This window comes from Gymnoscopelus microlampas, assembly GCF_963454915.1.
Source record: "Gymnoscopelus microlampas genome assembly, chromosome: 1".
NCBI classification, from domain to species: domain Eukaryota; kingdom Metazoa; phylum Chordata; class Actinopteri; order Myctophiformes; family Myctophidae; genus Gymnoscopelus; species Gymnoscopelus microlampas.
In genome coordinates this window covers 58,961,072-58,987,447 of record NC_139962.1, presented here as the reverse complement: position 1 = coordinate 58,987,447, position 26,376 = coordinate 58,961,072, and the positions used below count along the sequence as shown (strand labels likewise).

Sequence of the window (26,376 nt, the reverse complement as noted above, 5' to 3'; positions counted from 1 at the left end):
TTTTAGAAAATTAGTTTTTGGTGCTGTTCTTGTTGCCAGAGGCTGCTCCTCTGGTGTTGTACCCATGTTCAGAAGTCATGTGTAACTGTTTAGCCAAGCTAAACGGCTTATTGGTGCTAATAATGTTCCGCAGTAGCATTAGAAGACTCACCGATAATTTCTGTTCAACCATTAGCCATGCCAGATGTTCATGCATATAACTAATACTTGTCCTGTATGAACATCCTAGAGCCAGACGAGCTGCTTTATTCTGAGCAACCTGTATTTTTTCAAATCAGATTTTGTAGCTGACGACCAGATCACAGGGCAATATTCTAAATTAGACAGAACTAAAGAATGAATAACTGATTATGCAGTTATGCAGACCTTATGCAGAGAGTGTCTGTAAGGCGGGATGTGTCCAATTCACCCAGAAATTGTCTGACCAATCACAACACCGGTTTCGTGCACAGGAATGTAAAGTAAGCCTCAATATAATTTCCTTGGGCGGTACCAAATTCCAGTACTTCTGTTTAGACTCTCAACAGGCTAGGTCTTGACCAGCTCGATAATTTGGCACAAATGTCCCATCCAAATAGGGGTACAGAAAAACAGGTAGTGATATGTAGAATACATTCAAAATGGCCACTTAAGCTATTAACATGAAGCACAAAAAGGACATCATAAAAACGTATCATTTGGTACATACATTGAGTGGTCCATATTACAATATATCCTGTAAGCCTTACAGGATATATTGTAAGGAGTGCCCCAAAAATATTGAGGGAAGGGACCTGTTGAAGAAATTCCAAATGGCTGTTTAAACAGTTTAAAATTGCAGTCTGCATAATAACCTTACTTACTTGCACTCTTCATCTTGTTTACAGTACATTGGCACACTGTATCTTCTTATTTATTTTACTCTCTGAATCTTCTATGTTATATAAATCTTTACATATTCTTATTTATTTTACTATCCATAGCCGCGGGAAGACCTTTTAGGTTAGGGGTGCGGTATGTGCACCTCATGCACGCGCGCTGACCCCCCGCGCGCGTGGTTCTGGGCGGATTGGGTTCGTTTTTCCCATTTTTTGGTTTCTTTATTTCGGTTTTAGGGTTAGGATTAGGGTTAGGTTAGAGTTATGTTATTTAATTCATATTTTTGCCTGATTTTACCGATTTATTATCAAAACAAAATCATCTTTTTTTGATGGGGGGCGGGTACCTGGGGGGGGGGGGGGCTACTTCCCGCGGTAGTAGGTACTGTTACTATCTGAATGTTATTTGTTTTACACTCTACATCTTCTTGATCATTACTGTTTAGTATTGACTCATGTGTGCCATTTGACGTTCTCACTAGTACTAGACCGCCTCTCTACCTACTAAGCTAAGGACAACTTGATATACAATACTTCCAGCAACTACAGGCATCTAATCTATAAACTGCAAACTTAGCTCAAATTCAATTGGTGCAAATGTGTGTGCATGTCTGTGTGTAGGGGACACTGTCAGAACCTTCCCTAAAACATCCGGGACAGCGCTCCATCCATACGACTCTTCTCACTTTTGGCTCCCAAACTGTTAGAACTACAGACTAACCTGAAGACACCTCTTCAGACTCTACTTTAGCCCGTAACACTTGACCTAGCCTTGATGACCATGCAGTCTCATGCAAAGGTTGAAATTTGTATAGTTTCAATGTGCAGATCATTTATTTGTTGATATTGTACTGTTTAGACTGATGCTAGGTTCTTGGTTTACCTATGATCCTAGATTGCTGAGGCACTAACTACACTGTCTCTATGTATTTGATGTACAGGTATGTGTGTACCTTGCTTATTGTAAATCACTCTGAATTAAGAGTGTCTGCTAAATGCCTAAATTGTAAATTGTAAATTGTAGGTCTGTTTTGCAAACCATACAATATGGTACTGCACAGGCTTATGAAACTGCTTTTTTCACTTGATGGGAGAAAACTGAAGACAAAAGATTAAAAAAAGAGAAGTATGACTAAGTTACAGAAGTGGTCAATTTTATCATCAACTTCATGTCATGGGTGGATTGGAAACAAAAGTCAGCCTGGGAATATTAATTACAGTGGCCCTCATATTTGTAATTAAAGAAATAATAATACAATAGAATAAATACAAATTAAAGGGTCCCAATACGATAATCTATAGGGCAAGACCCCTACAATCTGGATACAAACCAGTATTGTATACTGCACATGGCTTACGAAATTATCTCATATTTTGACTATTTTTTTTTACGTCATGGGAGGAAACTGATTACAAAGATAAAATAAGAGAGAAGTGACCAGTTACAGAAGTGGTACATTTTTTTTATCATAAACTTCATGTTGAAATGTATGTACCAGTAGATCATATCTCACCCTAAATATAAGTAGTGCTAAATAGCAGCAAAAGTGGTTCCCTGGCTGTGTGTGTGTGTGTGTGTGTGTGTGTGTGTGTGTGTGTGTGTGTGTGTGTGTGTGTGTGTGTGTGTGTGTGTGTGTGTGTGTGTGTGTGTGTGTGTGTGTGTGTGTGTGTGTGTGTGTGTGTGTGTGTGCGTGCGTGCGTGCGTGCGTGCGTGCGTGCGTGCGTGCGTGCGTGCGTGCATATGCGTTTGCGTGTGTCCACTATGCAGAGACAAGAAGATACATAGAAGGAATATGGCTGGTACAGTAAAGTGCAGCAAATGTGTTGAAAATATGTATAACACTAAAACTATACTGGAAGCAATTTTATGAAAGATTTCCACTGAAAAAAATAATGCATTCTTATTCTTTTCATGATTATTATTGCATGGTAAATGGACTGCATTTAAAGTGTTGCTTTGTCTGTCTGGCCATTCAAATGTAATTTATAATGTAACATTATAAATGCAACAACAGTGTAGCATGTGTAGCATGCAGTGTAACCTAGGGTTTACGGGACGTCAGAATAGTCTGTCTGAATAAGGACATAACATGGCACACATAGCTCTCGCTATGCAACACTTTTAATAACACACAGAGCAGCAGAAGGAAATGGACAAATTTATCATCTGGGTGTGTGAACTGTGGTTTACAATATAGGACATTAGTTGAGTCACGCTCAAAAGTGTGAACTTGGTACTGCAGTAGGTTCTGCTGACAGGCTTTTAAATGGGTTAAACTGTAAAAAAGGATCTTAGGGTTTATCACTAAATCATTATCATTCATTTTTGTAACTTCTATATGAAGAATGCCCTGGACTGGGTCTATATTGTTTAACTTCTCTGTTTTCAAAATGTTGTTCTTTTTGTGACATGACATGTCATTGCCACGCCCTCTTTTAATCCTATCCTTCTTCTTCTTCTTATCACAATGCTCTCCTCATTAAACACTTCATAGATTTTAGAAATATAATTACTTGTTTTCATAACATTAGCGTCAGTGCTGTTTGATAAACAGGTACACTACATAGTTAACAGACTACGGGGAGTCTGTTTACGTGTTCCTCCTCCTCGTTCACTGCGCAACGCGCACTGCTAATGCTGTGCTGTAGCACTGTGTAGAGGAGAGGGGGGAGTTGTTTGTTTTTGACGGACAGTTTGAGGATCCAATGGAGTTGGGAGTTTTCGTCTGAGGCGCTTTTTAATACTTTTCATTGGTTCAAATGTTTAGATTTTTTACACAGATGTGAAGGGTGTTCAATAGCGTCGATTTATGAAAAAAAAAAAAAGATGAAAATGGAGTTAGCTGGTTCGTCCCGGACACCGACGATATATAGTATTGCACAGTGGATACATGACGTGATCGGAAGATATGGAACAAGGACAAGAACAGAATAGATAGAAATAGAACATACATCTTGTATCATTGTGCACACGTCAGTTTCTCTGATAAAGTAGTCGATGGTCATCGTATCATGGATAACAATATGCTTACGTAGATGTATGTGCGTGCTGAGTCAAGCAGATGAAAGTCATAAATCATGACAGGCAGACAGACAAGTAGTTGCATTTCAGTGACATCACTGTCTTTACGAGCGCCGAGCGTCGACTTTGAACAGGGGAATTCTCATCCTAATCCCGACTGACTTTATTCATGTCTATATTTTGAACATCTCATAGGCTTATATTAATTTTCTACCAACCATGGAGCTCCGACGGTACATGACAAATTTAAACCTGTGGGTTTACTGCTGTTGTATTAACTTGGCTGAATGTAAGTTGGGGAAATAACCCAACTAAATGGAGGAGTGACATATCCTGACATTTTCAACTACTTATTGAATTCTCCAGGATAGTATTATACAAATAGTCTTGCAAGATGCAGTTTAGATACTTGTCCAAAAATAAATAGCCTATAAAAATGATACATGAGAGACACAAACGTATCTAGGTATTAAAAACCTCAAGGGATGCGTCTGTGACGTACAGTATATACCATGCAACCACTTAAACTTTAGATTTCAGATGCTAGAACATTGTGAATATTGTGGGTAGTATATCGAGATAACAGATATGGGACATTAAAAAGGATAAATCAAACAAATGGGACAGTTTATTAGAACACAAAAACATCGCTACAGCCTTAGTTAACCAGTGAAATTACGGTATTTTACAATGCCTCTCGTAGAGATTGAATTGAGAGCTGCTGTTCATCGTCCTAACGGACCTCGAGTAGCTGCGCTGTTTCAAAAGTGGGCGTGAAATTTGTTGTCCCCGTGTGTCTCTATTGGGGAGACAATGAGTTTCAATGAGCGAAAACTGGCCAATCACAGCGCTTCCTCACTGGACATGCTTGCAGAGACTCTTGGGTAATGAAGTCAAAGACGTTGGCTGCCATGTTATTTGTGACCACTGATTACCCCAAACTACATAGTGCTGCTTTAATGACATCTGTGTTTCAGGCATGGTCAGCTGTCCTCCATAAATATAGTTCCCATCAGTAGTTTAGTTTTGATAATAATAATATTAATAAAAGCCCTTTTCATTTTCTCACCTTGTCTGCAGTTATTTATGCCAGTCCAGTCTTGATAAAGAAGGTGAGCCAGAGAGGTGGAGACAGGGGACAGACGAGGGACACTGACTACAGTGGACAGCTGGAGGAGGTGAGAGGAGAGGAGGAGGAGACAGTGGTGGACATCTACGATAACATCAGAATCAGTGAACTTGTCTCTGGGCCACAGGAGGACATAATGGACGATGCAGCAGGAACACAGATTCAGGGTACGTTTGACAATAGTTGTGTGATTTCTCTGTTTCAAGGTGTGATTTTGATGAATAATCAACTTTTTAGATTTCAAGGACCCCCAGTTTGATGTGTGTTAGGGCAGTGGTTCTCAACCTGTGGGCCGGGGCCCCCAGGGGGATCCCCAGATGATTTTGGGCGGGTCCCCCGGTGACAATAGTGACGATTTAAGGACTTTTAAAACCTTTTGAATACCCAAAAGCAAAAAAGAAGAAAGAATTGAAATGATATTTTAAAAAGCCTGTTACTACATCAATAGTAATCAACAAACTATACTATGAAAACTGGTCAAACATTGATTGTCACATAATATAAAAGGCAAAAAATAAGCTTGTAGATCGGCTATTTTCACTATATTTATCCGTGGCCCGAGTCAAACCTCCTGCCTCAAATATCAAGTGCTTGTCATGCAGGGTGGGGGGTACCCAGTTCAAATATAATTTTGTGGGGTCGCGTCCTGAAAAGGTTGAGAACCACTGTGTTAGGCCAGTGACCCCCCCCTTTTCCCTCTGTGACCCCAATCTGCTCTTTAGAATCCTTAGTGTTAATTTAACTGTGAGAGTGTACAAATAAAGCCAAATGTAAGGGTCCATTTGGCTCCATTTGTACACTCTAACAGTTACAGAGCACTAAGGGTCCATTTGAACCCCTGGTGGTCATCGGAGAACCAGTGAGCTAATCAAGGCTGGAGAGGGATATAAAAGATAGTTAGCCTACTATTTTCCAAGCCTCTCATCACTATAAGATGTCTTTACAGATATTTATGCCAGTCCAGCATTGACCAGGAAGGTGAGACAGAGAGATGCAGACAGGGGACAGACGGGGGACACTGAGGACAGTGGACAGCTGGAGGAGGAGAGAGGAGAGATGGAGGAGAGAGAGGTGGACACCTACGGGAGCATGGCCGATGTCCCTGGACCACAGGACGACACGAGGGACAACACAGCAAGAAGACACTCTCAGGGTGAGTTTGACAACGTGTCTTGGTGATTTTTCTGTTTCAAAGTGGGAAAACAGTTTAGTATACAAAAAGAAGCAATTTTTTTTCATGCAGCAGGAAAAAGATTATTTAATTCAGATTTTCTTGCAGCATAATTAACTTAAAAGGATATTCACCCCCAAAATGACTTTTTCTCACCCCTTGGAGACTTGAATTCATGGATATTTTTTTACACACAAAGACTCCCCTTTGTGTGTACTACCGGAACCCACTGCTCGTCCTCAAATTATTGGCTTAGGAATGCGACAAAAACAAAAAAAAATCCATGAATTCAAGTCTCCATGGGGTGACTCATCAATAGAAAAAAAGTATTTTTTGGGGTGAACTATCCCTTTAATAAGTGTGGGTTATATCCTTCTGTGACATTCCTTTGATGTGTAAAAGTATTTGTAGAGATAATAATGTTGTGTAAAAAGTGCCATCAAACACGCTGCGCAGTCCAGCTGTGTACAAGCTCACACACAGAGGCAGAAAGAGAGGGAGAGTTGTGGTGTGGACACTGCCTTCCATTCAGTCAGAATTATTTTAACATTAACATACTCATAGTTATCGTTATAGTTGTCATGCTTGGTGTGAACAGTCCTTTACTCTTGTTTTAGTCTCAGTGTCTGCACACCTAGTAGCTGTGTTTTCCATTGCAGGACAGAGCTCTAAACCAGTGAGAAGGACTTTCAAAGCTGTTGCTGTGTGTCTGTCGGTGCTGTGTCTTATGCAGATGGGTGGGATCATAGGCCTGGTCATGCTCTGTGAGTATTCCATTCTAGGGATGTTAACAATTAATCTATAATCAATTCATTGCCGTTAAGAATTTACTCGATTGAATCTATCGATTTTCAAATAATTCATTAACTAAAGGGGGGGGGGGTGGGGTAGTGAAAGTTACAAGTGTATTGTGTGTGATATCAAATGTGAGTTTACCATGATCACAGTAATCCTATAGATTATTAGGGCTTTTGGAGAGAAATGAGACAGACTCCATAGAGCACTGCATAGGGGAGTGTGTGTGTGTGTGTGTGTGTGTGTGTGTGTGTGTGTGTGTGTGTGTGTGTGTGTGTGTGTGTGTGTGTGTGTGTGTGTGTGTGTGTGTGTGTGTGTGTGTGTGTGTGTGTGTGTGTGTGTGACGCTTGTTGACGCTCGTTAATGTTCAAGGCAATATGCTTCTGCACTCATTTTTGGTTTCGGACAAAATATTTCCCTTTTGGTCCTAAAAAACGCTGCTTATCAATTAATGGATTAATCGATCGCTAAGGTTATGACCTATCAATGAATTAATTAATTAATAGATAATTTGCATCGCTATTCCATTCACAACACTAACACACTAATTTGTTGTTGTGGATCTGTTTTGCCGGTAAACAGGTTTTGTGGGGGTGTAGGGTGGGTGGCAACCTGCTGTTGAACTGCAGTGAGAGCTATAGGACGCCAGTCATTTTAAACCAGTTACCTACCAGCTATTTTTCAGTACTGGGATTACTGTAGTAGATTAGAAACAGGAGGGTACTCTACCCTCTGAGAGAGATTTCTTATCATTTGTATGGGGATTTGTTTTTGTGTGAAATAAAATCTGGCTTAATTCTCAAATTCTTAATTGAGGCCTAATTAATGGCCTAATTCTTAATTCTCTGACTTAATTATCATCGTCTCTACCACCAAGTTTTTCTTTGTGTATCAATGCTGGCATCTGCAAAGTAGAATAGCGAAAAACAAAGGGTTGCCAAACATTTACAGAAGTTATTTGAGTTGAGCTCACAGGAGGAGGACCACAGAAGAATATATGATGTACTGATTGGTAGGATATTATTTGATGATTCTAATGGTAGAAAGGGGCAGGTACAAATAAGATTTATCTTCTAACTGCTCCTTTTCATTTATGGAATATGTAAAAAAAGAAAAACATATTTATGTGATCATGTAAACCATAATTGAAAATATAGCTGCAAGCAGCGATAATACGGGGCCAGTGAATAGAGAGAGAGAGAGAGAGAGACATGGAAACGGAATAGATTGAAGAGAGAGAGAGTGACATGGAAACAATAGATTTATGAGAGAGAGAGATGGAAACAGAATGGTTTGATTGGACATCTCAACCTATTGCCATTAACAGGATTCGAACTCTCAACCTTCAGACTAATAGGCTGCAACACTACCTATAGTGCTATAGCTTTGTCCAGGCTGATATTGTCTGTTGAAGATCATAAACTCTTGCCTTCTTTCATGAACCAAGCCCCTGTTTCACTAACACTAAGATCACTCGTTCACAAACCATTTACCAATGAAGAAATTGTACATTTCCTCAGAACCAAAACTAGTGAAAGTAGCCGATCTACAAGCTCACAAACCATGAAAAGTTGTGAGATTGTAGATCAGCTATTTTCAGAATGAAGTATGTCATACGTTGAAAAAAACGTACTCTCAAATAAGCATTTCAGGTTATCTTTACCATTTGCACATGTATTCATTGATACAGTCATGTTGTTTGCAATTCAACTTAAAATATAGCTGCAAGCAGCAATTAGCGGTTTCGAGAATAATGGCAGACTGGCAGACTGTGACAAGAGTGGCAGACTGGCAGACTGGCAGACTTTGACAGAGTGGCAGACTGGCAGACTGGCAGACTGGCAGACTGGCAGACTTTGACAGAGTGGCAGACTGGCAGACTGTGACAGAGTGGCAGACTGGCAGACTGGCAGACTGTGACAGACTGTGGCAGACTGGCAGACAGACAGACTGTGGCAGACTGGCAGACTGGCAGACAGACAGACAGACAGTGACAGAGTGGCAGACTGTGACAGAGTGAGAGAGAGAGAGAGAGAGAGAGAGAGAGAGAGAGAGAGAGAGAGAGAGAGAGAGAGAGAGAAAGAGAGAGAGAGAGAGAGAGAGAGAGAGAGAGAGAGAGAGAGAGCAAAGTGCACATGTCTGAATTAACAGGGTCATGTTTTGCATAATGCAATTTAAATGTAAACTGTGACAAGTGGGGTTTGAGCCGTGGACCTTTGGCACATGAGACTAACACTGTATTGATCAAGCTATTCAATCCACAGCCTTGGTCAGTGAGAAGGGAGAATCCAACAAAACAAAACAAAACAAAAGAGGGAATGAAGTACATCATACATTGAAAACAAGTACTCTCAATAAGCGTTTCATTTAACAATTGCATGTTTATTCATTGATACAGTCATGTTGTGTGTAATGCAATTGAGTTGAGGTCTGCATGAGGTGAGATTTGAACCGGCGACGCTCTGGTATCAAGGCAGATGATTAAGCCATTGGGCCAACAGACCCGAACTGATGAAAAGGGAGTTCACACACATGACACACTTTCACGCAAATTGCTCAGAAATACTGGATTTAAATGTTTTTCAAACTGCTCAAAATTGCAGACAATCTAAGGGCGGAGTTTACTGGTTAACAATTGCACATGCATTCATTGATACAGTCATGTTGTGTGCAATGCAATTATAATGAATTCTACATGACGTGGGATTCGAACCAGGAACCCTGTGGTTTCAAGGCAGATGATTAAGCCATTGGGCCAACAGACCTGTACTAGTGAAAAGGGAGTTCACACACATGACACACTTTCACGCAAATTGCTCAGAAATCCTTGGTTTAAATGTTTTTCAAACTGCTCAATATATTTCGGAATGGAAACTAGTGGAAAATAGTCGATCTACAAGCTCACAACGCGTTGCTATCTAAAAAGGTGTGAGATTGTAGATCGGCTATTTTCACAAGAAAGTATGTCATACATAAAAAAAAACTACTCTCAAAAGCATTTCGTGTTATTGTCTAAACATTGCACTTGTCTGAATTAACAGGGTCATGTTTTGTACAATGCAATTTAAATGTGAACTGTAATAAGTGGGATTCGAACCAGGGACCTTCGGCACATGAGACTCACACTCTACTGGTGGAGCTATCCAATACACAGCCTTAGACAGTGAAAAGGGAGAATCCAACCAAACAAAACAAAAGCGCGAATGAAGTACGTCATACATTGAAAAGAACTACTTTCAAGTATGCATTTCTCGTCATCTTTAACAATTGCACATGTATTCATTGGTATAGTCATGTTGTGTGCAATGCAATTATAATTAAGTCTACCTGAGGTGGGATTCGAACCGGCTACCCTATGGTTTCAAGGCAGATGATTAAGCGATCAAGCTATTGAACCAACACACCTGAACCTGTGAAAAAGGGCCTCAAACATGTATTTGACACAGTTTCATGCAAATTGCTCAGAAATCCTGGATTTAAATGTGTTTCAAACTGCTCAAAATTGCAGACAATCTAAGGGCAGAGCTTACTGGTCAAAGTGATACATGTGTTCCTCATGAGTCAAGGCACATGTGTAAGCAGGTTTAACGGCTGTCGGCCAAACGAGGCATGACTTTTGCCTGTTTAAAGTTTGCATTTTCAAAAAATTGCTATAGCGCCCCCCTTTGACCAATTGGAGTAAGATTGGTTTCAGTGATACTTGGAAGGACCCTCTACAATATTGCAAAGTGTCAAACAAATGTGAGTCTGCATGTATGTGTTAGGGGCAGATGAATAATTTAAAAAAAGCTGCAATTTTCATTGGCTTATAAAAGCTTAACGTTTTCACTTATGGAAAATCCGCTAAGTTACGTTTGTCGGCATTGGTCCAAAGTTCATGTGTATACAGTTTCGTACAGATTGCTCATAAATCCCAGGAGAAGTGATTTTTTTACTGCTTTTTACTGCTTTTCATAGAATTCGAAATGGTGGGAGATCTAAAGGTCAGAGGTCAAAAGTCAAACAGCGAAAGTTGTTAGGCATGAGGAGACGCATGTGTGTATCGAAGTTTCATGGCTGTAGGTCGAACAGGGCATGAGCTGTACCTGTTCAAAGTTGGCATGTTCAATTGAGTGCTACAGCGCCACCCTTTGGCCAATGGTTGTGAGTTTCGGGTTTTCGCCGTTTGGCATAGCCCTCTACCATATTGCCGAATTTCATAAGAAGTGACCAGGCGGTTAGGCCAGAACTGGCAAAAACGGCGGAAGAATAATAATAAATATAGCTGCAAGCAGCAATGAGCGGTTTCGAGAATAATGGCAGACTGGCAGACTGTGACAGAGTGGCAGACTGGCAGACTGGCAGACTTTGACAGAGTGGCAGACTGGCAGACTGTGACAGAGTGGCAGACTGGCAGACTGGCAGACTGTGACAGACTGTGGCAGACTGGCAGACTGGCAGACAGACAGACTGTGGCAGACTGGCAGACTGGCAGACAGACAGACAGTGACAGAGTGGCAGACTGGCAGACTGTGACAGACTGGCAGACTGGCAGACTGTGACAGAGTGGCAGACAGACAAACAGACAGACTGTGACAGAGTGGCAGAGTGGCAGACTGGCAGACAGACAGACAGTGACAGAGTGGCAGACTGGCAGACAGACAGACTGTGGCAGACTGGCAGACTGGCAGACAGACAGACAGTGACAGAGTGGCAGACTGGCAGACAGACAGACAGTGACAGAGTGGCAGACTGGCAGACAGACAGACAGTGACAGAGTGGCAGACTGGCAGACAGACAGACTGTGACAGAGTGACAGAGTGGCAGACTGGCAGACTGGCAGACAGACAGACAGACAGACAGACAGACAGTGACAGAGTGGCAGACTGGCAGACAGACAGACAGTGACAGAGTGGCAGACTGGCAGACAGACAGACAGTGACAGAGAGAGAGAGAGAGAGAGAGAGGGAGAGGGAGAGGGAGAGGGAGAGAGAGAGAGAAGGGGAGAGAGAGAGAGAGAGAGAGAGAGAGAGAGAGAGAGAGAGAGAGAGAGAGAAAAGAAAGAGAGAGAGAGAGAGAGAGAGAGGGAGAGAGAGAGAGAGAGAGGCAGTGAGAAAGAGAGGCAGTAAGAGAGAGAGCGAGAGAGAAGAAGTGAACATGCATTAATTAACAAAGTCATGATTTTTGTTCAGTAAATTATATTTGGACCGGTTAAATTGAGGTTTGAACCAGGGACCTATAGACTTGTGGGTAGACAGTGTAAAGGATAAGGATAATTCCAGGTCCGTTCATGAAAGTCCTTGCGGTCTTGTTTCCAATGAGGGCCTGTGAGCAATTAGGGGTTAAGAGTCTTGCTCAGGGACAAATTTCATTTCATCGACACATTTGCTGGCCTGGCCTGGAATCGTACCTGGGGCAACCAGGGCCTCTGGCTCCCTAGGTGGGCTCACTAACCACTCAGCTATGGCCACAGTACAGACTGAGCCATTGGATAGACAGAATTGGATTTCATATGTGGTAAGTTATCATACAGCATGGGTTGCTTATTATATACATACAAGCTCATAACGCGTCACATTGTAGATCGGCTGTATGTGGTTACTGTAGGTGTTGTATTAATAATTACATCTGCAAAGTAACAAGTAACTAAAGCTGTCATCTGCTGTAATTGCAGTAGAGTAGAGTAGTAAAGTAAAAGTACTTGTACTGTGCATGTGGCAGGTGTGATTGGTGATGAGTGAGAGGGGTGGATCCAATCCATGGGAATAGGGGGAATTCCAAATGATGATCACCTCAACGCATTGTTGGGGACAGGGATCGAACCAGCGACCTATGGATTCACAGGCTGCCTCTCTTCTCATTGAGCTAGAGATATGGCCTCCCTGATGGTGTCTGTTGACACTCTCACACTCTACTGGTGGAGCTATTGAATCGACAGCATCAGATAGTGAGAAAGGAGAATCCAACAACACAAAACAAAAGGGCAAATGAATTACGTCATACATTGAAAATAACTACTTTCAAGTATGCATTTCTCGTTATCTTTAACAATTGCACATGCATTGATACAGTCATGTTGTGTGCAATGCAATTGAGTTGAGGTCTGCATGAGGTGAGATTTGAACCAGCGACCCTGTGGTATCAAGGCAGATGATTAAGCCATTGGGCCAACAGACCCGAACTGATGAAAAAGGAGTTCACACACATGACACACTTTCACGCAAATTGCTCAGAAATGCTGGATTTAAATGTTTTTCAAACTGCTCAAAATTGCAGACAATCTAAGGGCGGAGCTTACTGGTCAAAGTGATAGATATGTTCCTCATTGATACAGTCATGTTGTGTGCAATGCAATTATAATGAAGTCTACCTGAGGTGGGATTCGAACCAGCAACCCTGTGGTTTCAAGGCAGATGATTAAGCTATCAAGCTATTGAACCTACACACCTGAACTAGTGAAAAGGGAGTTCAAACACATGACACACTTTCACGCAAATTGCTCAGAAATCCTGGATTTAAATGTTTTTCAAACTGCTCAAAATTGCAGACAATCTAAGGGCAGAGCTTACTGGTCAAAGTGATACATGTGTTCCTCATGAGTCAAGGCACATGTGTAAGCAGGTTTAACGGCTGTCGGCCAAACGAGGCATGACTTTTGCCTGTTTAAAGTTTGCATTTTCAAAAAATTGCTATAGCGCCCCCCTTTGACCAATTGGAGTAAGATTGGTTTCAGTGATACTTGGAATGACCTTCTACAATATTGCAAAGTGTCAAACAAATGCGAGTCTGCATGTATGTTTTAGGGGCAGATGAATAATTGTCATAAAACTGCAATTTTCATTGGCTTATAAAAAGCTTAACGTTTTCACTTATGGAAAATCTGCTTGCTCACGTCTGTCGGCATTGGTCATTCATTGATACAGTCATGTTGTGTGCAATGCAATTGAGTTGAGGTCTGCATGAGGTGAGATTTGAACCGGCGACCCTCTGGTATCAAGGCAGATGATTAAGCCATTGGGCCAACAGACCCGAACTGATGAAAAGGGAGTTCACACACATGACACACTTTCACGCAAATTGCTCAGAAATAGTGGATTTAAATGTTTTTCAAACTGCTCAAAATTGCAGACAATCTAAGGGCGGAGTTTACTGGTTAACAATTGCACATGTATTCATTGATACAGTCATGTTGTGTGCAATGCAATTATAATGAATTCTCCATGACGTGGGATTCGAACCAGGAACCCTGTGGTTTCAAGGCAGATGATTAAGCCATTGGGCCAACAGACCTGTACTAGTGAAAAGGGAGTTTACACACATGACACACTTTCACGCAAATTGCTCAGAAATCCTTGGTTTAAATGTTTTTCAAACTGCTCAATATATTTCGGAATGGAAACTAGTGGAAAATAGTCGATCTACAAGCTCACAACGCGTTGCTATCTAAAAAGGTGTGAGATTGTAGATCGTCTATTTTCACAAGAAAGTATGTCATACATAAAAAACAACTACTCTCAAAAGCATTTCGTGTTATTGTCTAAACATTGCACATGTCTGAATTAACAGGGTCATGTTTTGTACAATGCAATTTAAATGTGAACTGTAATAAGTGGGATTCGAACCAGGGACCTTTGGCACATGAGACTCACACATACTGGTGGAGCTATCCAATACACAGCCTTAGACAGTGAAAAGGGAGAATCCAACAAAACAAAACAAAAGCGCGAATGAAGTACGTCATACATTGAAAAGAACTACTTTCAAGTATTCATTTCTCGTCATCTTTAACAATTGCACATGTATTCATTGATATAGTCATGTTGTGTGCAATGCAATTATAATTAAGTCTACCTGAGGTGGGATTCGAACCGGCTACCCTATGGTTTCAAGGCAGATGATTAAGCGATCAAGCTATTGAACCAACACACCTGAACCTGTGAAAAAGGGCCTCAAACATGTATTTGACACAGTTTCATGCAAATTGCTCAGAAATCCTGGATTTAAATGTTTTTCAAACTGCTCAAAATTGCAGACAATCTAAGGGCAGAGCTTACTGGTCAAAGTGATACATGTGTTCCTCATGAGTCAAGGCACATGTGTAAGCAGGTTTAACGGCTGTCGGCCAAACGAGGCATGACTTTTGCCTGTTTAAAGTTTGCATTTTCAAAAAATTGCTATAGCGCCCCCCTTTGACCAATTGGAGTAAGATTGGTTTCAGTGATACTTGGAAGGACCCTCTACAATATTGCAAAGTGTCAAACAAATGTGAGTCTGCATGTATGTGTTAGGGGCAGATGAATAATTTAAAAAAAGCTGCAATTTTCATTGGCTTATAAAAGCTTAACGTTTTCACTTATGGAAAATCCGCTAAGTTACGTTTGTCGGCATTGGTCCAAAGTTCATGTGTATACAGTTTCGTACAGATTGCTCATAAATCCCAGGAGAAGTGATTTTTTTACTGCTTTTTACTGCTTTTCATAGAATTCGAAATGGTGGGAGATCTAAAGGTCAGAGGTCAAAAGTCAAACAGCGAAAGTTGTTAGGCTTGAGGAGACGCATGTGTGTATCGAAGTTTCATGGCTGTAGGTCGAACAGGGCATGAGCTGTACCTGTTCAAAGTTGGCATTTTCAATTGAGTGCTACAGCGCCACCCTTTGGCCAATGGTTGTGAGTTTCGGGTTTTCGCCGTTTGGCATAGCCCTCTACCATATTGCCGAATTTCATAAGAAGTGACCAGGCGGTTAGGCCAGAACTGGCAAAACCGGCGGAAGATCATGAATTCTTACAGATGTAATAGGGTTCGAAGCCTGATAGGCTCTCGAAACCTAATAATAGTGAAAGTGTAGAGATGTAATAGGGTTCGAAGCCTTACAGGCTCTCGAAACCTAATTAAGTCTGCATCAAGTGAGGCTTGAACTGGCGACCTTGAGATTGTGAGCCATTCATTTAAGGGAGACGCCATTGGCCCAACAGACAAGTAACTGTGAAAAAGGAGATCACACAGATGATACAGTTTCACGCAAATAGCTGAAAAATCCTGGGTTTAAGTGTTTTTCAAACTGCTCAAAATTGCGGACAATCTAAGGGCGGAGCTTACTGGTCAAAGCGATAGATGTGTTCCTCATGAGTCAAGGCACAAGTGTAAGCAAGTTTCACGACTTTCGGCCAAACGAGGCATGACTTTTGCCTGTTTAAAGTTTGCATTTTCAAAAAATTGCTATAGCGCCCCCCTTTGGCCAATTGGAGTGAGATTGGTTTCAGTGATATTTGGAATGACTCTCTACATTACTGCAACGTTTCAAAGAAATGTGAGTCTTGCATGTATGTGTTAGGGGCAGATGAATAATTTTCATAAAACTGCAATAGTTAAAATCTATGGAATCCTGGGATTTTGGAGCAATCTGCACGAAACGTTTAACACTTGAACTTTGGACCTCTGCCGACAACTTCTAGGCGGCGGAATTTCCATAAGTGAAAAAATGCAGAAGTTAGGAGCCAATGGCTGTTTTTCATGTAATTCAAAATGATGGGCGATCTAAAGGTCAGAGGTCAAAAGTCAGACCACAAAAGTTGTCGGGCATGAAGAGACGCATGTGTGTATCGAAGTTTCATGGTTGTAGGTCAAACAGGGCATGAGTTGTACCTGTTCAAAGTTGGCACTTTCAATTGAGTGCTATAGCGCCACCCTTTGACGAATGAGTGTGAGAATTATTTCTTGGTAGTTTTTCATGAGCATCTACCATATGGCCGAGTTTCGTAAAAAGCGTATGCACGGTTAAGCCAGAACTGGCAAAAACAAGTATTTTTCAAACTGCTCAGAATTGCGGAAAATCTAAGGGCGGAGCTTAATGGTCAAATCGATACGTGTGTTCCTCATGAGTCAAGGCACATGTGTAAGCAAGTTTCACGACTTTCGGCCAAACGAGGCATGACTTATGCCTGTTTAAAGTCTGAATTTTCAAAAAATTGCTATAGCACCCCCCTTTGGCCAATTGGAGTAAGATTGGTTTCAGTGATATTTGGAATGACCCTGTACATTTCTGCAAAGTTTCAAAGAAATGTGAGTCTGCATGTATGTTTTAGGCGCAGATGAATAATTTTCATAAAACTGCAATAGTTAAAATCTATGGAATCCTAGGATTTTGGAGCAATCTGCACGAAACGTTTAACACTTGAACTTTGGACCTCTGCCGACAACTTCTATGCGGCGGAATTTCCATAAGTGAAAAAATGCAGAAGTTAGGAGCCAATGACTGTTTTTCATATAATTCAAAATGGTGGGAGATCTAAAGGTCAGAGGTCAAAAGTCAGAGTGTGAAAGTTGTTCAGCATGAGGAGACGCATATGTGTATCCAAGTTTCATGGCTGTAGGTCAAACAGGGCATGAGTTGTACCTGTTCAAAGTTGGCATTTTCAATTGAGTGCTATAGCGCCACCTTTGGACGAAAGATTGTGAGAATTATTTTTTGATCGTTTTTCATGACCGTCTACCATATGGCCGAGTTTCGTAAAAAGCGTATGCACGGTTAAGCCAGAACTGGCAAAAACAAGTATTTTTCAAACTGCTCAAAATTGCGGAAAATCTAAGGGCGGAGCTTAATGGTCAAATCGATACGTGTGTTCCTCATGAGTCAAGGCACATGTGTAAGCAAGTTTCACGACTTTCGGCCAAACGAGGCATGATTTATGCCTGTTTAAAGTCTGCATTTTCAAAAAATTGCTATAGCGCCCCCCTTTGGCCAATTGGAGTAAGATTGGTTTCAGTGATATTTGGAATGACCCTGTACATTTCTGCAAAGTTTCAAAGAAATGTGAGTCTGCATGTATGTTTTAGGCGCAGATGAATAATTTTCATAAAACTGCAATAGTTAAAATCTATGGAATCCTAGGATTTTGGAGCAATCTGCACGTAACGATTGTGAGAATTATTTTTTTATCGTTTTTCATGACCATCTACCATATGGCCGAGTTTCGTAAAAAGCGACAGCACGGTTCAGCCAGAACTGCGAAAAGTGGCAGAAGAAGAAAAAGAAGAAGTGACAGAATACTGCCAATAACAAAACAGGTCCAGAGCTGAGCTCTGGCCCCGTAATAAATAAAATGAAAAGAAATGAAATGAATACAGAAAGTGGAGTCAAAAAGTTATATGTTCATTTGTAAAGAATAATAACACGTTTTCTTTCTCTAAGCTAATAACTTAACTTCATCATGATCAGTAGCAACAACAACAACAGTGTTTATCATCCCATTACAGATAATTCAGCCATTAACCCACCACCGACCAACCTAACCCAGGAGAGAGACCTACTGAACAACCCGACCTTGACCAGATACAACAACGTGATCCTGGAGAGAGACCAACTACTGAACAACCTGACCTTGACCCTGACCAGATACAACAACACGACCCTGCAGAAAGACCTGTTACAAAGTGAAGTAAACCAGCTGAAGGGAGAGATTGCAGGTGAGAGAGGTTATACACATTTTTGAAGGAATATTAATTAGTGTATTATTGATATTTACATCATTGTCAGGTATATAGTTCTAAAAAAGGATTTGAGTAAAGATTTATCATGGCTTATCAAAATATTTTGAGTAGTAAAACTAAAACCATATCATTCTTCTAACATTATTCAGCTCATTTCTTACTCAGGTTTAGTATTTGACAATTATCATATCATTAATGTGTTAGAACTGATGATCAGTTTATTGAATCATCAGTAAAACTCTTTTTTGATGTTTAGACAAGTCATGTTCCAGTGGATGGCAGAAGTCTGGAGACGTCTTTTATTACATCTCTACTGAAGAGAAAACCTGGGAGGAGAGTAGACTACAATGTCAGACGATGGGAGCAAGTCTGGTGGCCATTGACAGTCAAGATAAACAGGTGTGTGTGTGTGTGTGTGTGTGTGTGTGTGTGTGTGTGTGTGTGTGTGTGTGTGTGTGTGTGTGTGTGTGTGTGTGTGTGTGTGTGTGTGTGTGTGTGTGTGTGTGTGTGTGTGTGTGTGTGTGTGTGTGGGGGTGGGTGGGTGGGTGGGGTGGGTGACAACTTTATATGAAAGCAATAAAACAATGTACAAATCATCAGGCATTCTTCAGTGGACTGAAGTGTTGGAAGGGAGCATTACACACCTGGATTGGACTGAAAAAGAACAATTGGAACACATGGAAATGGGTGGATGGATCAACACTGAGAACAGGGTTAGACATTTTATACGTTTTTGTTAAAGTAATTCTATCAAAGTCACTGTACATGTGAGTAACTGAGTGGATGTGATTACAATGTTTATTCTGCAGGAACTGGGGTGCTGGATATCCTGTTGACCAAGTGGACTTTCATTGTGCTTACTACTGGCCTGCAGAAGGAAAGTGGAGAAATATGCAATGTTCACTGACAAACACTTGGATCTGTGAGAAGACATATAAATCTTAAAGCTGCAATCTGTAACTCATATGTCCTACCTGGGATTCAAACCCAGGTCCTCCCTGTGAGAGTCCTCATTTCTACCGCTCATCAAGAGCCAGTCCCTGATTGGCCAGGGGAGATATTGTGCTTATGACCTTCTGCAGTTATTACTTGTCCACCAGTAGGTGTCCAACCTTACATCAGGGTCTACATTTCTCACTGGAAGAGTAGAGAGAGTGGTTAAAATAAAGTTTATTCATAAAAAAAGTTCCAGATTGCAGCTTTAATATCACTGACAAAACTGCATGTTAGTGTTCTGCTTTGTGAAGTTAAAGAGGTGGTGCCATGGTTTTGCACGTTTTCTGATTTTCATGTGTCTATGAGGTTGATAGAACTTCATTAAGCCCCCTGGTGGTGTTTTTATGGTGTTTTATGTCTTCTCTGACTATTTTGAGTTTCTACCTGGAGGCTGAAACCTTGAGGGTCAAACGTGCCAATTGAAAAACAGCCCTTTAATGACGTTATTATTATTATTATTATTATTATATTATTATATTAAAAATATACCCTCCCCCTCATTATAATAACACAACAGATGTGGGCATGAAGAGGAGGAGAGACTAGGACAGGTGGGTGGTGCTAGGGTGGTGGAGGAGGTGCTAAGGTGAGAACCAGGTATACTTAATGAACTGGAGGCGTGTCCACATAAAAACATAATTTTAACAATTTCTCTACACTTTTTTGAAAAAAATCTTCCTCCTAGTATAACCATAATACCTGATGATTGTGTTTTAAGGGGGGGGGGGGTCACTGAAAATCACGGCACCCCGTCTTTAAACAGTAATAATTAGTAATGGAACTGAGAAAAACGCAAACATTTTATTATACAGAAGTACAAACTGTTGTATACATAATCTCATTGTGTTGTTATCCATTTTCCTTTAAAAGGATCCCTGGCTAATAAGCCTTATACACCTTAATACATTATAATTCCCTCTATAACTAAAATTCTAAATTTAAAACACCATAAATATGCTATTTATTTTAGAAATAGTTCATCTTTCACTCAATAGTGACAACTCCCGTCACGAGTTGATGATGTAATTTGTCCATGTGTGGTCCAGCTCTATGGAATGTATGTACATTTTTGAGTTTTTGAGTTATATAGTAGCAGTACATGGTGTATAAAGGCAAATAAGGCTTATTAGCCAGGGATTATTTTAGACACAGTTAGACATACAGTAGTTTCTTTCATGCACTTCTCTTCCCAGCGCCCAAGCATGGCTCTTCAGTGTCTCTGCATCCAATGCTTTTGGCAGAGCGCCTTGGAGAGGAGCAAATAGCAAATGAACGTAATAACCAAACAACAAAACAATCCAAGTATTTAGTAAAAAGACAAATATTTATGAATCAGAACATTTTCGCTATAGCAATCTTTGCTATTTTTGCCCTGAACTAGATGTGCTTGTATCTTAATGCATTTTCATGAATTCCTTGAGTCCAAATTGTATGGGAAAATGTGTTTATTTGTCTCTGTATGTTGTATACTTCTAAAGCTTTGCTATTTGCTATTGTTTCCATTTTTGGGTTTGGATAAGATTTTTTTAAATTTAGATTTCTTGATTTTATTCTATTATGCCATATTTATACTACTTGCTGTTTTGTATTTGATATGAATTTTGTATCACCGTATACTGTTTATGTTGTCAAACTGTTGACCAACTGAACCCTACAGTCCCTTTTGTGAGCATGCCATGATAGGCGAAGAGTGGGCTAAAACAGCAGATCTACAAGCTCACAATGTGTCGCATTGCATCACATTTTCAGCTAAGAGATTTGGTGTAGAGGGAAAAGGAGGAGGCCAAGTGTAGAGCCCTATGAAACCCTTCTCAACAAAGCATAGGGTGTAAGTGGTCAAGTACAATAAGAATGTCACTGCCTATAGTGTTGTCACAGATGTATTGTAAGTGCATGTGACAAAAAACACCCTTATTGTTAAAGTGATTTGTTAATAACGTGTTGTTTTGTAACCCAGATATTTTTTACAAACTTGTAAACTGAACAGTGGAAGTATTTGATAAAGCTTTACTTGACAATAGCATTATTCCAGTCAATTAATTCTACATTCTACTGACCTATTAAAAATACTGTAATTACGTACCTGATAATACTCTTGAATCAATATGATTCTTTGAAATGACACATGAATTCATACTTACAGTATAATACAATGACCATCAAGAAATATTACAAAATGATACAAACAGCACTGCAGTTTTTACTGCAGACAATAAAACAGATGAAAAGGAAGTGGGGAGATGTATGTTAAAAGCATCCTGTTTCCTGAGTTACTGACCACATACTGCCATGGTTTCATTATTAATGTCAGTCAACATCATACACTGCTTATCATTGTTATCTCATATACCACACTATCACCACTATTATCATTGTTATGTACAATACCACACTGTCACCACTATTATCATGGATATCTAATACCACAGTGTCTCCATTATTATCGCTTTTTATGAACTGTGTTTGATAATAGACAGGTTTTGTCTTTCTATAGCCCCCTATAGATACTACTGCACCGAATCGCTTCGGAAGGGCTTGCTATTCCAAAGAAAGTTTGGAAAGGACAAAAAAAGTGATTTACTCTGCCACTGAACTCTGCTGAGTTCTGAGGGCCAGACCCCACCCACTCAGTAATCTGCACATAATAGCTCCATGAATCTGCCTAGCAACACCGCAGCACATTCTCTCTCTCCAGCCACTGAAGCATTGTGTACAGCCAGGGCTGGTTTTTATACCTGCGACGCACTGTGGGAAATGTCTGTTCAAATCTATCAATGCTGTCACTGCTGGCAGAATGAAGCCTTGGGCTGAATGTGGAAACAAAACTAAGTAAATCACATACACCTTGCACGTCTGACTAACTTCTGACCAAGTCACGGTAGCCAAACTCTTAAATTACGTCCTTTTGAAGTTATTGATCTTTCCTGGACCCTAAATACATCCTCCCTACCATCAATTGAGGCTATATGTCACGATCTGTCTCTCTAACTGTCTATTTCTCTGTGACTGGCCCTCATTCATCAAGCGTGCGCAGACCGAAAAACATACCCAGAGATTACCGCAATTGTCTGCATTTATCAATCTATAGTTACTTTGACTTGAACTACACCAGCTTGTTCCATCGTAGACATGCGAGCAGCATTGTCTGACCATCTGACTGGCATCTAGAGAGTGAAGTCTCCCAACTTGGAGTTACTGTATGTGCAACCTCGTTTAAGGTGATGCTCGAATGTCAGCTGTGCCTGGCGCAAGTGAGCTTCATTGTGGGTTTTTGCCACAGGACCACAGCAGGAGATCGGAGATATAGGTAACCAGCTCAGCCTACCACACACCAGCCTTCATCCATTAATGTTTACGCATTCAACAATAACTCCATAAACGTTTGTTGGAAAGGTCAAATATGTCAGGCTGCCCTGCTAGCAGGCATGGGTCCTTTGATCTATGTCAGGCTGCCCTGGGGCCTTTGATCTGCTTAATGAGAGCTAATAAGACACACCTGCTAGTTTAATTATCAGAGGTACACTCAGCTGTGTTATGCAGTTAGTCCTCAGCTTTCAGCATCACTCTACAAACAAACTCCTAGCAGAGAGGTGCTTTCTGTGCGTCACTGACTGATAATTCATGACTCAGGTTTTCGTTTAGGATATATCTTTACTCATGGCTAGAATTAAAAAAGAAGATGCATATCTTTTTCTTTTTTTTCTTCCCCCAGACCTCATTCTTCTGACACTTTATAGTTGACTGGGCTTGCGCTGTTATGAATGCAGTCATATTTTAATTTGTGTTATATTTTCTTATTGGATGTGTGTGTGTCAGGTATCGGGTCTGTGCCCTGTGTATGCAAATAGCATGTGCCATTCCACTTATCATGATGATATGTGTGTGCTGTGTAGTGTGTGAATCCACAGAGATGATAAGTGGGGGTAACTTCACTTGTCGGAGAAGTTCCTCTTCTTGGCCGTATTCCGTTTCTTCATGTCGAAAAACAGGTGGGATGAGGCTGGATACACCTGCTTGATAAATCACACGTGGACGTGGTCGTAAGCTGATTCCTGGGCTCGAATTTAAGCTGTTTTTTTAAGTTCCATTGATAAATGAGGGCCACTCAGTCACTCACATGTACAGTGTACAAGTTGTACACTTGTGTTCAATGACAAAATAAAATCATCCATCCATATCCTTGTACTACCTAGCTAAACACACCTTAAGTCAGAACATTTGTGCGTGTGCATCTGCCAAAATCAATCTGGCTTTTAATAAGTAAATGTTCACCTAATCCATTCCAAACACAATTGTACAATTGCCGTACCAATGTATTACATTACAATGTCAAGTACTTTTACCAAATACAAAATGCTAATGATATAAATAATGTCATTAGCAGTCGTTAAATATTATTTAACGATACAAACAGCACAGCTGCATTTAGTGTAGCAAATAGGACTCAGTGTGTGTGTGTGGTTGGTGTTGTTTTTTCCATAGCCTACTTTTGTTTCCTGTGGTGAGAAAAGAGCAGACAAGGCTCTATTGACCACAAACTGATGTTCAGTCATTATAGTAAAGCTTGTTGGGGGGACATCAAAGATCACAGGGGGGCATGAGGCCCTGTCTGTTTGGAGGCAGTCCAAAATGTTATCATATTTTAACATTTTTGGGACATCATATTGTATAATATACATTTTCAAAGATTTTTCAGAAATGTTCAGAAATTGCTAAAATAGCTCCCTACGCACCGCGATGTGATCAGTTATTTTCGTTGTATGAGAAGTATATAGGGCTTAAGGGGTTAACGTGTGTGTGTGTGTGTGCGTGCGTGCGTGCGTGTGCGTGCGTGTGCATGTGTGGGGGTCTCAGCTTTGTCAGATGTACAAAGGGGGGGCACCAAGACACAAGTTTGGGAACCACTGATCTACACTACCACATGTCACCACTATTATGAATACAACTAAATAAAACGGTTTTACTCTTTAATCTGTTTCCAAATGACACTGACTCTATTGGTCAGTTGATGGTGGGGAACATCTTTTGATGAGAGAAATGCAGAAAACTTTCCATTCACTTTCCCCGCCCAGAATTTAAAACCTTGACGTCAATCAGACGCATTCTGTGGTAAAGACTTGTTATCCTGCACTGCGTGTGTTTGTGGGTACATTCACTGTGTGTGTGTGTGTGTGTGTGTGTGTGTGTGTGTGTGTGTGTGTGTGCGCGTGCGTGTGCATAGGTGGGTGCGTGCATAGGTGGGTGCGTGCATAGGTGGGTATACATCCATACATGGCATTCACAAGTGCATCTAAAACAACATGGTTGGTTGGACAGTGTTCAGTCTAGACTAGAACAGACATCAACTCATCTATTCTGCAACAGCAAAGACCAAGACACACATATTGGACAAAGTGAGTAAAGCATCTGGTCATTTGTAATAATTGAGTAGAAGGTCTGTGATTTTAATCCTGTGTGAATCCTCGTCCTAAATGTGTAAAGTAATAATTCCGGGACAAATTAACAATATTTCCTATTATATTTATTTAACCCAGAGTTAATATGATCAACTCTGTAATTTGGGGTAAAATAGTTTTTAGCGAGGGTTTTATTTTCTCTATGCCTTTTTTTTCTTCCTCTCTCCCAGTGGATAATTATGGGGCCTGCATTGGAAATGATAAATGAAAGTTTTGACAATGTTTTGGGTGCAAATTCGGCTCATCTCTCTACACAGCATGGACAGTATATAAATATAATCACAATGACAGCACAATGAGAATCAAATGCCTCATGTTGCCTAGACACCTCAACTGGAAGAGACTAGTCCAATCTGTTCTGGTCAAAATTAATTCGGTTTGATTAATCGGTTTGAGGGCGGTGGCTTAAAACTTTTGATAATCCACTCAACAGAAAATTATTAACCCCTCATAACCCATATTTATTCCAATTATTTCTCTTTCGTTGGAATAACTTCTTTCTGCACATGTTTGGCCCACGTGGGGCGATTGGTGACAAATAGTATAATACATTGTATGTCATAGTGTGATGATCTGTAGAATTATGTCATAACTGGATTTGTCAACTATAGCCTGCATAATATGGCCATCCTTACATTTGTACACATCTGAACCTGGGGCAGTAATATATATAAATAAAAAAGGATATGCAAAACTATTCAAAAATTCTGCATGTGCATGCAAGGCTCGTGCATATGCAATCCCAGCCACGCACCTGATGTAGCTGGTACAATTGACGCTATTTGGAGATTTCCAGACACATATTACACACAAATCCAAGCACATCATTTCACGCACTTGTTCTAATCCAAGGATCAGGGAGGGAATATACAAAGTGATGTGATGTGATTGTTTTTAGATTGTTTTATGCAAATATTTTTTATTCTGTACTGTAGCACTTTGAAATTTGCTTCAAATGTAAAGTGCAATATAAATAAAATATAGTATTATTATTATATGCTGGCTCGAACATTTTGGCAATCTCTCTCCAACACCTCCGGTACACAAATACATTTTTGGTGATCTCAGATTTTTTTTTAAATATAGTTTAACCACTTTAAACTTCTACACATAGACTATTTGAAAATAGCTGAGCTTGTAGATCTGCTATTCAATGAAATCTTTAAACATTTTAACAATACAAATCTTGTATGGGGGTCCCTGGCACAAAATATTTTCAGATGGGGGCCAAATGTATTCAATGTAAGGGTGCTTGACATGACATGAAGTGTGAGAAGCTCTGGTTTAATTGGCACCTAGGGTGCCGTGACGCAAGTCCCGGGGTGCCGCAGAATACTTTGCTAATGTTGAGAATTTATCAATATCACTTCAGTTTAACCACTTAGACCCTGGCTCTATACTCTCTATACTTTCGAACTACACCAAAATCTCTACGCCAAAAATAGCCAATCTACAAGCTCACAGCGCATCACACTGCAACACA

At 40.5% G+C, this 26,376-nt stretch overlaps 1 protein-coding gene across 7 annotated transcripts in view; it reads left to right on the top strand.

The window, feature by feature from the left end:
• The window catches only part of LOC311050886 (uncharacterized protein), an 83,645-nt gene that overhangs the window by 2,186 nt on the left and 55,083 nt on the right, over window positions 1-26,376 (top strand). For 2 of the 7 annotated variants that reach the window (XR_014601329.1, XM_084065099.1), the window contains exons 2-7: window positions 4,960-5,175; window positions 5,955-6,161; window positions 6,839-6,943; window positions 18,208-18,417; window positions 18,698-18,840; window positions 19,042-19,154. Coding sequence is in view for 5 of the 7 variants with exons in the window: in XM_084065099.1 (XP_083921225.1) it covers window positions 4,960-5,175; window positions 5,955-6,161; window positions 6,839-6,943; window positions 18,208-18,417; window positions 18,698-18,840; window positions 19,042-19,154 (994 nt within the window). In the remaining 2 variants the exon portion in view is untranslated. Of the gene's footprint in view, window positions 1-4,959; window positions 5,176-5,954; window positions 6,162-6,838; window positions 6,944-18,207; window positions 18,418-18,697; window positions 18,841-19,041; window positions 19,155-19,250; window positions 19,792-26,376 lie in introns of those variants that run through there. The other 5 variants (XM_084065097.1, XM_084065096.1, XR_014601330.1 and 2 more) reach the window with 4 other exon arrangements.